The following is a 15,924-nucleotide window of genomic DNA, read 5'->3' on the forward strand; positions in this document are numbered from 1 at the left end:
TTGTGTGTTAGAGCACAGCAGGTGTGGGGCGATGGAGACCCAGAGCGCTTTTCCCCGGCCCAGACCCAGACCCAGCGAGGATCCCGGCAGCTGCATCCCTAGACACCCGCCTCTGCCCGCGCGGCATGAACCGCAAGAAGTTGCAGAAGTTGACGGACACCTTAACTAAAAATTGCAAGCATTGTAAGTAGGAATCAAGTGCTGGATTAGCACAGGCTCCTGGTCCAGGTCTCCTGCCCTACCGGGTGCTAAAATTTTCTGCCCAACCTGCTTCCTAACTCCCAGCCTTTGGGCCCTGGAGCCCCCTTCACCACCCTTAAAGAGAAGCCTAGCCGTAACCGGTTTGGCTCAGTGGATGGAGCGTCGGCCTGTGGACTGAAGGGTCCCGGGTTCGATTCCGGTCAAGGGCGTGTACCTTGGTTGCGGGCATGCAGGAGGCAGCTGATCGATGTTTCTCTCTCATCGATGTTTCTGACTATCTCTCTCCCTTCCTCTCTGTGAAAAGTCAATGAAATATATTTTTTTAAAAAAAGAGAGAGAGAGAGAGAGAGAGAGAGAGAGAGAGAGAGAGAGAGAGAAGCCTGGACGGGAATACCTGGATGTTAGCTTTTCGGAGCAGGCTCCACGCCTGCCAATCAACTCAAGGATCGCTATCCAGGTGTCCAGGCATCTAGGATTGCACTCCCACAAGTACACTTACTTGCTTCTCAAGCGCTCTTCTTAATTTACCCTTACATTACAGAAACGTGATTTATATACCCAGGAGACACATGTGGTTTTAGACTCGGTCAGAGGTGTAAAGTGACTATTAAAAACCAGGGAGTCGAGAAAAGTATCACAAGCAACGTACACCTGCATTCTAGCTTTCTAGAGCAAGTAAAATGACAGGGTTCAATACCGGATACTTACCAAGAGATCCATAAGGAGAAACGGTTATCAAGGACTGAACACCCTTAGGAAGCAAACCTATGTCAGAGCTGGAAGGGAAGTGGGCTCAAAGAGCTCACCGAAGCTAAACACATGGTAAAGAATCTGTTCCCAGCTCCAGGCTTCCACTTTCCAGTTGCTGGTGGGGGTGCAGGGTATTTTGCCAGTGACAAGATGAGCACTTATTAAAGGTATCTGCTCCAACGTACATTCTAAAAGGCGGTCCTAGAATTTCCTAGGTAACTTTAGAATTGTAGTCAGACTGAAAAACAGAACTGTACCTGGGCCAGGAAGATAAGGACATGGTTTAGGTGAAGACGGTGTTGTCCAATGAGCAAGCTTATGAATTGTATGCTGATTGCAAAACTACTGGCCACCTGTGGAAATAGAAGAAGACATAATCCCAAGACCACTCCCACTGTGCAAAGAAGGAGGAACAAACGTGTTTTAATGTAGTTCTAGAGATTACAGGATCTCGTTTCTTTTAATTGTATGTGTACCTAATGCAATGAGTAGTAAGAAAGGCTCTCTTAGTGGAGTGGTGCTGTAAATGAAAATTAGAGTGTGTATAAGCATCTTAAACTTCTTAGAAAAATAGTCATCCTGTCATTTAAGGCATTATTATGGTTATTATAATATGATGAGAGTTTGTTCTGTTGTTGTTTTTCTTAAAATACTTCCATTTCTGGGAGAAGACCACACCCTCTAAAACATCCGGTAAACACTTTGAATAAAAAATGCAATAATTTCAATATACAATGCTAAATTTAATTTGCTCCCTGTTCAGTACGTTTGCAAACAGACATTCTGTGAATAATTAAGAGGTGAGTGTATTAAAAGATAAAGAAACACATGGCAGGATAAACTCTTTTGCGTTTTGTACTTATATAAACATTTTAAAGTGAGCCTGAAAAACTTGGATGATTACTAGTTAAATTCTATAGAAAGAGTTTCAAGTCCTTGACATTAAATTCCTTTAAACAGAGGACCTTTCACCTAAAGTTATATTTCCTTTCAGTTGGCAGATGATAATCCCACTAGGATTAAATGGATAACTTTTGTGGAATCAGAGAAGAAAGTATCTTCAGTGGTCATATAGTTAATCTGCGACTTTACAGATATGATCTGAAGAACAATCAAACCAACCCAAAAAAATGAAAGCCCATCCTTGAATTTTTCTTAACTGTATTTAGTATTGTATTCTAGAACTTAAGAAATATTTCAGCAAGAAAAGTTTTCTTATGGCTAATCCTGTATCCTTGGGTAGTAAATTAAGCTAATATTCTTTAATCTTTATTTCAGCTAAGATGGAAAAGATGAAACATAAAATGCTGAGTGAAGGGGATGTTGTATAGTCATTCTTTAAGCAGTCTTTTCTTTCCCAACTAGCCAACAGCCTTTTTACTTTGAGAATATTTTAAAATTGTGGTTAAATTTTACTATTTTAATTGTACAGCTCTGTGTATTCAATTTATTCAAATTGTTGCACAACTGTTACCACCATTAAGCTCCAGAACATTTTTATCTTTCTCAACTGAAACTCTATACCCATTATAGTATAACTCCCCATTTTCCACTTCCCCAAACCCCTGGCAACTACCATTCTACTTTCTGTCTCTATTAATTTCATCACTCTAGGTATATCATATAAGTGAAATCATACAGTATTTGTTCTTTTGTGTTTGGCTTATTTCACTCATCATAAAGTTTTCAAGTTTCATCCATGCTATAGCATGTGCCAAAATTTCCTTCCTTTATAAAACCAAATAATCACCCATAGTATGCATTTACTATATTTTTTTATCCATTCATTCACCAGTGGACACTTGATTGCTTCCACTTTTGGCTACTGTGAATAATGTTACTATGATCTTTGGTGTGCAACAATCATGTCAAACTCGCGGCCTGGGAGCCACATGTGGCCCACAATGAATATTTTTTGTGGCCCCAGCCAATATAATGGTATGTAAGAAATATTTTAATAAAAATTTTGTAACTTAATTTTTACAATATTCTGTTATACATAATCCTATATAATAAAAGCATAGTATGCAAATTGTCCCCTCAACCACGAGTTGTCTGGGAATTCGACCAGGGGGCAGAGCCAACCAGGGTAAGGGAGGTCAGGCCCTGGCCGGCAGCCAGCAGCTGCTAGGGACTCTACCAGTGCACGAATTTCATGCACTGGGCCTCTAGTTATTAATAACGAACTACAACGTTCGCTAATGCCTGATTACTGTAATCATGTTGCATTTATTTCCCTTATGTGCCTTATGCGCAAGCACACCATTCTCTCCACTAATACTAGCAGCAAATATTTTAGCAGATGATTGCCACATCATTAGTCTTGGACTGACTTGTTTGATGTGCGCAACAGGAAATATTTCGCTTTCAGAGAACAAGAAAAATAGGTTTATTTGCATTACGTTTAATAATTTGTGCAGTTATTCAGTGTCTGTTAAGTTAATGTTCAAGAAAAAAATATTAATTTTTATTAAAATGTTCCATTATTTTATGTTAACGATTACTCATTTATTTCAGCCCTTTTTATTCAGCATGTCTCTATTGAATTAAACCTATGTTTCTATGAAAATTGAAGCTTTGTTTTTTTTGCTGCCCACATAAACTTAAATCTTGTTTATTTGGCCCATGGCAGCCTTTGAGTTTGACATGCTTGGTGTACAAGTATTTGAGCCCCTGCTTTCAGTTCTCTGGGTATATACCCAGAAGTGAATCACTGGATTACACAGAATTTCTGTGTTTAACTTTTTGACAAACTAGTATACCATTTTCTACTGCAACTAACAGCTCTTTTAAAAATTATAATCATTATACTCTTGTCTATTATTTAATTTATTTACTAGATCATTTGTTTTTCAAGGTTTTTAATATCCCTCTTACATTTTGGTATCCCATACCAGAAATCATACTCAGGCCTGTCCTGACCTGTAGGATTAGATGTGATTTCTCCATTTCTGTGTTCTGTCTTCTTTTACATGCATGCAGGTTTTGTCCTTGTTTTAAAAAATACTTTGTCTTGTTTTGAAATAAACTCATCCCCATCTTCTACCTATAATTCACATTTAAACTCACTTTTTTGTTCTTTTTTTTTAAAAAAAATATTTTTATTGATTTCTTACAGAGAGGAAGGGAGAGGGATAGAGAGTTAGAAACATCGATGAGAGAGAAACATCAATCAGCTGCCTCCTGCACACCCCCCCACTGGGGATGTGCCCACAACCAAGGTTCATGCCCTTGACCGGAATCAAACCTGGGACCCTTAAGTCCGCAGGCTGATGCTCTATCCACTGAGCCAAATTGGTTAGGACTCACTTTTTTGTTGTTAATGCTAGGCAATAACCCTTCCACTTAACATATCTGAAATGGGAATTGGAACACAAATAATTATCTCACTCTTTAAAAACACCACCCTTTATACAATGATGTGTGTTGACAAATATGAATGTGTGTGTATCCTTTCAATAAAAATCGCCTTCATTCAAAGTACTGCTGAATAATTGCATGTTAATTTCATTTCATCTGCAATAAGAGCTACAAGAGTGCTAAAATATGTTTAAACACTTTTTTATTGGAAAATGGGTGATTTTAGTTTCCAAAATCTCAATTATGGATTTACTAAGGCTAATATGAAATAAAAATTGTCTCCTGACTTTCAGGAGCCTGGTATCTATTTCCAGGGGAATGCTAAATTACAAGTCTCATGAGTGCCTGTAATCAAAATGCAAGAAAAGTTAGCATTCTTAAACATTACCGTACTTACTTTGAATCATAGCCCTACTGCCTTTTAAAGTTTAGAATTGGACCCCACGATCATTATTCAGGTAACTTGACTGATACTGTCTTCTTTTTTCCTAAGTGTGACTGAACTTGCACCTGTTGGATATTGGAGGGAAGGCTTTTTCTCTCATTTTAGTGGAGAATCCTCTGTAGTAGCCATTCTCTGTTAACTTAAGTGTCATAAATCTCAAAACAGACATGTCTTCTGCCCTGGCTGGGTAGCTCAGTTGTTTGGAGCATCCCCATAACTCCCTGTAATCTACAAGGTTGGGGATGATTCCAGGTCAGGGCACATACCACATACCTAGGTTGCAGTTGGATCCCTGATGGGGATGTGTAGGGGAGGCAATTTCTCTCTCTCTCTCTCTCTCTCTCTCTCTCTCTCTCTCTCTCTCTCTCTCTCTCTCTCTCTCTCTTCCCCCCCCCTCTAAAATCAGTAAAAACATAGCCTCGGATAAGGATTAAAAAAATACCATAGGATTGCTGACAGCTACATATCTGATGGCTTTAAAATGTTAGTCTATAAATTCTTTAATGCAAAATTTAAGTTAGAAATTAAAGATTAAAACACATTTTTGTTATATCTTAACTTTATTTTTCCACAGTTAATAAATTTGAAGTGAATTGTCTTATAAAACTTTATTATAACTTGGTGGGAGATATAATAGAGCGACAAGGTGTGGTCAATGGACTGGATCGTAATGCATTTAGAAACTTCTTGCATGTGACATTTGGAATGACAGATGACATGATTATGGACAGAGGTAAGGAGAAATACAAATCCAGCCATAACTGAAAAAAAAAGTATTGAGTTGGACTTACTGTTTGTAAAATCTTGATGTTCTATATTCCCAATTTCATTCAAATATAAAATTTAAATCTTTATATTCAAGAAAAATATCATAGGAGAGGGAAATGAGAGTGAGGGAGGCTAAGGGGGGATTAATGGTGATGGAAAAAGACATGAGTTGGGGTTTGAACACACAATACAATATGTAGATAATGTATTACAGAATTATATACCTTACAACTATATAATTGTGTTAACCAATGTAACCCCAATAAATTAAAATTTTTTAAAAGAAAAAGATCATAGGGATGGAAATAGTATCCACGCTATTTTATGTATTTAAGAAGTGGACAGAGTCAGCTTGAATAATTAGGTTTATAACAGAAAACCTAAAATATTTCTATTTTTACTTAATATAATAATAAGAAGAATAGTTTTAAAAGGACATTTAAGTTTCTTTACATCATTGAAAGTATTTCAGTAAGAATCAAGATATAGTCCAGACTACCATGTAATAAAGCATTACATTTGTTGAGTAACAAAAGTACAAAATTATATATTTTATGTTAATATAGCAACACATTTAATATATCAAAAGTTATATGTTAATAATTAGTTATTAACATATTTAGATATTCAGAATTTACTTTGTTCCCACAAAATATGAGGAGGAAATGTGAAAGTTAGTTTCTTCCTTTGTCAAGTGGGAATGTTGGACCATATGATCCTGAAGTTTTGTTTAAATTTTAAAAGTGAGTAGTACCAATGTAGATACATTACTGAGAATAAAAATGCAGCACAAGTATTACATTTCCCTTCTTTTTCTTTTTAGTATTCCGAGGTTTTGATAAAGACAATGATGGTTGTGTAAGTGTATCAGAGTGGGTATATGGATTATCACTGTTTCTTCGAGGAACTTTGGAAGAAAAAATGAAATGTAAGATTTCAGGTTATCCTACTGGTTTGCACATTATGCCTAACATATCTAAAACATTTTAAACCGATTTCTTCCAACCCAGCCAGTGAAGTAGGTTGTCGGTTGGTTGGTTGGTTGGAATACCCATTAGCCTCTTTTACAGAGCAAATTCAAGTCAATGCTAAAGGTTGAAACATAATTAATTAAAAGAAAAATCAAGAGATTTTGAAGAGTAATTCATGTCAAGCAAGACTAGATAAGCACATGTTATAGGTGCTAATCATGTATGTATACATTTACATTAAAGGTCTTAAGATTATGTTTTTGCATATTTAAGTACTTGAATTATAACCATAAAAGTAGGGGATATTGATTCTAGTGCTCTGATTCTTAGTTAATTCTTAATTTTGATGAACTCTGTTTAAGAATTATGTCAACATTAAAATTTTTTAATAAAAATAAAAGAATTATATGTCAGTCAATTTTCCACAAGTTTCAAGATGAAAAATTTCAACTTATTGCTTCTTTTTTACCTTAATTTTCTTTTTTAAAATTTATGTTTATTGTTGAAAGTATTACAGATGTCCCTTGTTTTTCCCTCATTGACCCCCTCCACAATTCAATCCCCCCCGCCCCCTGCCAGGCATTCACCACACTATGTCTGTGACCATGTATTATGCATATGTGCATAATATGCATATAAGTTATTTGATTAATCACTCCCCCCTACTCTTCCCCCTCCCCCCACCCTACCCCCACCCTCGCTTCCTTCTGAGGATCTTCAATCTGTTACTTGCTTCTATGTCTCTGGATCTTTTTTGTTCATCAGTTCATTAGATTCCACCTATAAGTGAGATCATGTGATACTTGTCTTTTTCTGATTGGCTTATTTCACTCAACATAATACCTGGGGAGTATTATGCCAACTTATTGTCTCTTGTCATGCTTCTCCATAGCTGATTGTAATGAAATTTTTTCTAAGGATTGTTGCATATATTCAACAAGTGAGCATTAAGCATTTATTATGGAGATTAGATTGTGTTAAGGCCTGTGGCATTGATAAGAACATCAAGACCTTGGTCTTGAAAACTTTATCAGAACAAATGTTACCTTAAGGATAATATCAAATTCCTAATTGGCTATTTTTTAAAAGATTGCTTTGAAGTGTTTGATTTGAATGGTGATGGATTCATTTCAAAGGAGGAAATGTTCCACATGTTGAAGAACAGCCTTCTTAAACAGCCATCTGAAGAAGACCCTGATGAAGGAATCAAAGATTTGGTTGAAATAACACTTAAGAAAATGGTAAATATGTATAATGTAGAGTTTTATATTAAAATTTAAAGGCTAATTGTGGGATAAAAATAATAATTCAAATGATAGTAACTATTAGTTTTCTGCTTGGTGAAATCAAACACCTGGATTATGCTCTTTTTTTTATAATATTGATAGTTCATTACAATTTAACTAGTCTCATTTCTCTAATACCTTTTTTCCATTAACACTTGACCATGAAAAGACAGTTGTATTTGCAATAAGTATTTTACATGTTTACGCATATATGGATGGTCACTCCTAGGATCATGACCATGATGGGAAACTGTCCTTCTCAGACTATGAACAAGCTGTGAGAGAAGAAACTCTTCTACTGGAAGCTTTTGGACCATGTCTACCTGATCCAAAGGTAAAGAAAGATATTGTTACACTGGCCAGGGGATTGGAGCACTATTCAGTGCACTAAAAGGCTGCAGGTTTGATTCCCAGTCAGGGCACGTACTTGGATTATGGGTCCCATCCTTCGTTGGAACATGTGAAGGAGGCAACTGATCAATGTTTCTCTATCACTTCTCTCTCTCTTTCTTTCTCTCTCTCTCTCTCTCTCTCTCTCTCTCTCTCTCTCTCTCTCTCTCTCTCTCTCTTTCTCTTCCTCTCTATAAAATGAAAAAAACACATCCTAGGGTAGGTATTTAAAAAAGGAAGAAAGGTATTATTTTTTACTGAACAGTGACCAAAATATAATGTAAGATCAACAACCAGGTCTTCTTGGTTTGGTGAGTGATGGATAAAACAAATAACCTTCAGCCACAGAGAATAGCTTATAGATAGAGAAAGCCCACTGAAGAAGAACTTGATGGTTCATTTTATAGTACTATTGTGGCCGAATACTATTGTTTGTTAACTCATTAACTCATTCATTTATGTAGAAACAATTATTGAAGCTTAATGTGGACCAGAAGCACATATGAAAGGCTTAATTGAAGTGCTCAAGGGTTAATATTTTTTAGGAGGAACGTCAACATGAAAATAATTACTCAACAGTATGATAAGTATTATAATAATAGTTAATGACTTATACGGGTTTCATCTATGCCATCCACTGTTATAAGCACTATCATCCACATCACCTCATTTAATTCCCTTATCAACCCTATGAAGTAGGTAGTATTATTATTCTCATTTTACAGATGAGGAAACTGAGGTTTGAAGAGTTTAGCCCACTTGTCCAAGTTCATGCAACAGTTATAAAATACCCTGGGTCCCCTGGTTCTAGAGTCCATAGAGATATGTATAGAATATTGTGGTGCTCACGAAGAGTGCATCAAAACCAGCTGTATCAAATGACTGGTAAATGGCTGGTGGGACAAGGAAGGCTTTGTTTCAAGGACACAATAGTCAGCTAGGTCAAAACGGGTATGAATAATGAATAATCTAAGCAAAGAGAAGGCATGACGCGCACAAGAGAGAGAAATGAATCTGTATTCAAAGAGTATTTGGTGTGGTATGAAACTGGTGATGAGTGATGATGCTGGAGATGCATAGAAGGGCCAATCCCAAGGGAGCTTGGAGTTTGGATTTTGTCTTGAGTGCCTGAGGATTCATTGGAAAATTTTAAGCAGGTAGAGTGATTTGGTATATAAATATTACAATTCACCTTCCCCCAGTCTCTAGTCTGTATATCCAGGTGCCTACTCAACATATCCAATAGATAATCTCAATAAATTATTGGTTTTCCCCCAAAATTTTTCCCTCCCCATCTTCTCTGTCTCAATAAATGATACCCCATACATTCAGTTAATCAATCAAAACCCTAGGAGTAATCCTTAATTTTTCTCCAATTGCACCTTTAGCTGTTCCTTAAAAATGCACCCTTGAATATAACCTCTTTTCCACAGCTCTGTTGACCACAAACATAAATCGTTGCCAGTATCTGTCACATACCCTAGATCATTAGCCTTCTTGCTTCCACTGTTGTCCCCGTACTGACTATTCTTCACAATATCCAGTATATTTAAAAACACAAATGGATTCTGAAGTCTTATACAGTGGCCCCTTTCTCTCTCTCCAACCACTTCTCCCACTCTCCCTCAATCTTTCTTACCCCTGGACCTTCCCCAGCTACCTTGCTATTCCTCCCTAGTTCCTTTTCCAGTTACTGTAGCCTCTGTCTAGAACAGTGATGGCGAACCTATGACACATGTGTCAGAGGTGACACATGAACTCATTTTTTTGGTTGATTTTTCTTTGTTAAATGGCATTTAAATATATAAAATAAATATCAAAAATATAAGTCTTTGTTTTACTATGGTTGCAAATATCAAAAAATTTCTATATGTGACACGGCACCAGAGTTAAGTTAGGGTTTTTCAAAATGCTGACACGCCGAGCTCAAAGGTTCGCCATCACTGGTCTAGAACATCCTTTCCACAGACCTTCACATGCCTCATTCTGTCATCTCATTCAGTCTCTATTCAAGTGCCATTTCCTCATTATGCTCAAATACCATCGACCATCTTAACTACCCCCCTCCTTTATTCTGTAATCTTACTTCATAGTTCTTATCATTACATAGACTATATATACTCAAATACTTATTGTGTGTGTCACAATATAGATATAAGCTCCCTGAGGATGGGAACTTGGCCTTATTTCTACCATATTTCCCCATATACTGTGCATAGTTCATGGTAGGTACCATGTTCAGTGGATGGATGGATGGGTGAATGGATAGATCTCAGAAGTGCCTGATGGGAAGTTTTGGATCTATCTAGACCCTTACATCTTCTCAAGAACTACTTCATCATTAAGCTTTATTTTTACCCTATATCTTCAGCCTCTTCCCTCACTATTAAAACTTTCTTATCAGGATTTAAACAGGTCTAAACCTGTCCCATTTGGAAAAGAAAGGAATAGAAAAAAAGAAGTAGAAAGGAAGGAGGAAGGGGGAAAGGAGGGAGCAAAAGAAAGAGGAAGGAAGCAAGGAAGGAAAGGAAAAGAGAGATCTTACCTTAATTACACAACTACTTTTATTTTCTGTCCAGTGGCTTTGTTTTTCAAAGTCAAATGTCTTGAAAGAATTGTCCATATTTGCAACCTACACTACCATTACTTCTTCCTCTCCACACTTGAAGCTGCTCTTGCTGAGGTCACCACACCACACTCTCCCTATTAATCCCAAGCATCCAGCTTTTGGGTTTTTGTCTTACTAGACTACATTCCTTCCCTATGCCCAACTGTTGTCCAGCTTCTCTTGCTCTAGGAAGCATGTCTGCTACCTGTTACCAACTGGCTGTGACATAATTAGTCCTCCTGGCCTCCCAGAGTCTACCATGTGTTTACTTTATTGCAGCCCTCACTTCAGTGAATTAAGCTCATCAGTTTCTGGATGGTTTCTGCCACTAGACTGGAGGCTCCTGAAGATCTGGGTCATGTAGTCTTGCTCATCTTGTAGCCCCACACTAAGTATTGTACTTGGAATATAATCTGTACTGTCACCATCTGTAAGTGAACAGAAAATGCATGACCATCACAAGTTCTTGATGTTGTTATCTTGTGTCTCTTCAAAGGAGACATACGGAATATCTTGTTTTGTTCTGCCTTTTTCGTAAGCCTGTACTAATTTTAGCACTTTTATTTTACAGAGCCAAATGGAATTTGAAGCCCACGTATTCAAAGATCCAAATGAATTCATTGATATGTGAATAACTAAATGTCTGTGTTGCCTCAAATGAGTATAAAAAAGGAGGTGTATATGTATTGTATATATATTTTTTCTACTTAGAAAGATGATATTGAATTGTGTGTTTGGGTAGGGAATGTTGTTCACTTACACATATCATTCAACTTTGGTGTAAGAAGCAAGTAAAAGGGATGTAAGACAAGTTTCTTATTAGATGTTGTTGGGTTTGGGTTTAACATTGCTAGAGGTATTTTATACCTACACATATGTTGAAGCATGTAACTATCAGAAAAGTTTGTATTAATGAAATTAATAGTCAAATTATATAATCTTGAATTATATAAGGCAATTATTAAGGCAAATATTTTTCATGTCAGAAAAATGCTAGATATAATAAAATTAAAAATCATAGAAATTACTGAATGTTTTTGGGACAGTAAATAATTAAGATGGTATTGAAAGACATTGGCATTTAACATTTAAATACCATTCTGCTAGGCACTAGGGGAGATTTAAAGAGATGAAAGAAACATGTTGCATATTTTAATATGATCTTTATTATTGTTTGAGGCTTTGTCATTCAACCTGACTAGATTGTAAGTATCTGAGGGCTGAGGGTCATCATACCCATGTACTGTCATAACAGTACAGTCCTCTGCACAGAAAGGCTCCCAATAAATACTGTGGGTTGAAAAGTACAAAGTACAATAAGATAAATCCAAACTCTTGGCAAGCAGGGGAAGAGGAAAGTGCTGTTTCTTGAGTTTAGTGAATGATGCATGGGCACAGCTTTCAGTTTATTTCTGGAGTCATCCTGGTTGTCCCCTTCCCCTGCCATTGCACTCAGTTGGCAAGCCTGTTCTGGCTCCCTCTGCTTCCTACGTCAGCTCTACTCTGTCCCCGTCACTGCCTTGGATTCCCCTTGCATACTCCCTTATAAGGGGACCTGACTTCCCCTCTGCCCCCCACTTCCAGCAGGTGCCTGTGGGCGTTGGGTGGAAGCGTGAAAAGACGGGCTTAGTTATGCTCTTTGAGTTGTTGTCTCTTTAGTAAACATGCCCAAGCAGCTAATATCTCTTCTGTCAATATGTAAATATTTAGAAGCTTTTTGGATATTAAATACCTTTTACTATATAAGATGAAGCAAACGAGTACATTGTATTAAAAAATGGACAATTACAAATAAGTGGAATAAGCAATTCCAAGAAATAAAGACATTTCACTGTCCAAGTATATTCCTAAAATTTTAGATTGTTATTGAGATGGACTTTGACACAATTTTTCTATCTTGAGTATGTATAAATAATGCAATACACGATGCTTTTCATTTTGTAATTGTGTTTTTCTGATTATAAAGTAACAGAGATTAACTGAAGAATACTTCAGAAGTTTAGGAAATTCAACAAATAAATTTAAATTATTCATTAATATTCTGGGATAGATTCGTTCAGGTTCTCTTAAGGCACCCTATATGTTTTAGGTGATCACGTTGAAAATGCTCTTTTGTAAGCTGCTGGTTTTGTGCACCACGATCTCATGAACATTTTCTCAGGTCATTCGATGTTTGTCTACAGCCTCACTTGTAATGACTGCCTGGTGTCCCATCACTACAGACTCACTCAACCACTTCCCTGCCACTGACATGTGTTGGTTCACACATTTTTGCTATTATAAATAATTTCTGAAATGAACTATTCTTATAGACAAATCTTCTCACATGCATTATTGGTTACTTACTTGGGGTAAGTTTGTAAATAGAGGAATGTTGAGTTAAAGGCCAGTGTGATCTTGAGATTTGTAGTACATGTTACCAGATTACCCTCCAGAAAGGCCTACTGTGCTCAATGCATGAGAGGCCGATTCCTTTCCATGTGGAGCACATTCTTTGAACTTCTTTGCTAACATCGTGCACCATAATTGGCCATGATTTTAATGTATCATTTAAAGAACTAATCTTATACAGCGGTACCTAAACTTTTTATTGTAGTTTGATTAAAAAAATCAATTTCCAAGTGAATAACCCTGTTTTATTACATATTATTTAAAACTAAAAAAAAAAGTCTTAAAAGAATTCTAAATAATTTAAGTGAAACCTAAGATGATGTTAGTACTTGACCGTAAGATCTCATAGGCTCTGTTCACACCCCTCAGTTATTCCTCATCATAATCTGCCCAAATCATTTCCTCTGCTAGTATATCTAGATTTCTGGAGCCTCTTCATTTCACTACTGTAGAACTCATAAGTGATTTTAACACTGAAATTTTACTCAACTTAATAGCAGGGTCACCTGAGTACAAAGGACCTTTGAAGACGAGATTTCTTCCCTCTTACTCTGAGCTCTGCCGCCAGTCTTGTCCTGAGTCCTCATCCTGCGAGGTACAGCCAGTGTTTCTCAGCCCCATGTTTGCCTGCCTTCAGGGCGACTCATTAGGACGTTGGATGAACAAGTGTAGTTTGGAAGATTGAGTGTACCCTTCCTCTCACTGACTTCTCAACGCTTTGGCTTCCCCGTCTCCTCCCCGTGCTCTGCAAAGAGGAACAGAAAGCAGGCCAGGCCCCTCTGGGAGAGCAGAGTATCGCCCCGCAAGCAGCTTGGAGAGATTCTGTTTGGGAGACAATCAAGTACTTTTTTTAAACGACAGGATTTTAAAACTGCCACTGCATTCTGGTAGTCCTGCATTCTTAACCTGTAAATATCTTTGGGTACAAGATTGTACTTGTAAGAAGCCAAACCAGCAATTGCTTGCATTATAAAATCATCCAAAACATTCACTAAGTTCCTGCTTTGTGCTAAGCCATGAGGGTTAAAATATTCTAGGTCAGTTGCTCTGCCCTCACCTTGTTCATATTATGTGATAAGACTCTATGCTGTGTGACAGTTATCACTGTTTAGATTCACTGTGACAGTCCCTCTACTGCCTCCTTCTCCCCTACTCCCCCCTCCAAAGATATATAATTTGTAGTTAAAGAATATTATTAAAGGAAATTAAATATACTGTGAAACTAAAAGGATAGTAATGTCTATAAGATGTTTCTCTGGGCTGTTCCTTAGGTTGTCCATTTTTCCTAGTCCATTTTATCTAACTGGGTCCATTTCCTCACAGAATCAGCCTCTAATTCCCCCATAGTCATCCAGAACTGATGATTATTTCTCACCAAGTATGGCAAAGAAAGGGTGGGAATTGCATTTGACATGGAGAGACTATGAAAGATACACAATAAAATAAAACTTTAATCCATGTATGTGTTAATTACAGTTCATCAAATTGTCAAGGTTGGTGGGTAATAGTTCAAAAAGAGGTAGAAGTAAAATATTTACCTTTTCTGATTTTGCAGCCACCCTTTCTGTTAGAGTAAAGCAAATGATCTCTTGAAGTATTTCCAGCCTCAGTTACCATTGAAGGAGGAGCCACCTGAATACAGCCACGCCAATCAAAGCCCCCTTCTCATGAGATGTATCTGAAGGAAACTTGCTCAGTTTCACAGGGGGAGCAACAGAGGAAAGCAGTCTAACGGTGGAATATTCTGTGTGAAGCAAAGCATGCTCCTACATTTGAAATGTCTTTATCAGAGTGCCATTACCTTCTGCAGTAGTTCATTGCTCTCAGTTCCCTCACTGGTAATTTGTGGCTTTCTGTGTACCTCATGCCTCCTACCTAATCTGTCAAGAATGTATTTCTTCCTCTAAGACACACATCCTCTTGTTTATTTTCACCTTCTCCTGCCTGGTCATCCCACACTGGCTCTATTATGTGGTCCAACCAGACTCACAGAGAGTTCCCTGGGTGAGAAGTTTGTCAACTTAAAGGGCATTGAATAAATTGTGTGAAACGCAGTCTGTCTTGCCTTAACCCGAGTTGCTCCTTCCTATCTCCTATCCCCATCTCTAAAGTCTTTGTGTGGCCCAAGGGACACCACAGCTTAAAACCAGGCGACAGGGGGCCTAAAGATGGAGAATGGCATGCGCTTCAGCAGAGGACTTACAAGTTCTCTCTGCAAGTGACATCTAGAATTGGAGTCACTACCTCCTGGTAGAAGGAGTTAGTCCCATAGCACAGGCCAATCCAGAAGATTAATTAAAACCATTTGGTCAAGTATTCCTTAATGAATCTTTCAGATATAACAGTAGAATCAGAAAGTAGAATAAAACAATCCCCATAATCCCTACAATACATTACACAAAAATTCAATGAACACCTTTGTTCTTGGATTATGCTAAATATTACATTCATTATTTCACTCATTTATCACATCTATCCTAAGAGGCAAACATAAATATTAACAGTTCCATGCACAGGTTGAGAAAATTGGAGTTTAGGAAAATTAAGAGACTTCCTCAATGTCCCACACTGGTAAAGAGCAAAGCCAAGAGCAGACCTCATCTAGTTCTAATGTTAGAAACCTTTTTCTAAAGCAATATTTATTCTTCTTGCTATGCATACCCCCTGAGGTTTAGAGTAATTTAAAGCTCCAGGCTCCTGAAGAATCTTCTAATTGTACCTTCAAGACTACCTGGTGGTGCTATGTAATGTGTA

General features: G+C 37.3%; 1 protein-coding gene across 2 annotated transcripts; it reads left to right on the top strand.

Annotated features, from left to right (window-relative positions):
- The first annotated feature begins 34 nt into the window (after nt 1–34).
- CLXN (calaxin) lies at nt 35–15,221 on the top strand. 2 transcript variants are annotated; one of them, XM_081111438.1, is made up of 6 exons: nt 35–183; nt 5,331–5,489; nt 6,348–6,452; nt 7,585–7,736; nt 8,011–8,115; nt 11,351–15,221. In XM_081111438.1, exons 1-6 carry the CDS (start codon nt 126–128, stop codon nt 11,408–11,410), a joined length of 639 nt encoding a protein of 212 aa, XP_080967564.1. In that variant the 5' UTR covers nt 35–125; the 3' UTR covers nt 11,411–15,221. The 2 variants fall into 2 exon arrangements, with proteins under 2 accessions (XP_080967564.1, XP_080967565.1); XM_081111439.1 differs by lacking the exon at nt 5,331–5,489.
- Nucleotides 15,222–15,924: the final 703 nt, after the last annotated feature.

Source organism: Myotis nattereri (assembly GCF_964212035.1).
Source record: "Myotis nattereri genome assembly, chromosome: 17".
NCBI lineage: Eukaryota > Metazoa > Chordata > Mammalia > Chiroptera > Vespertilionidae > Myotis > Myotis nattereri.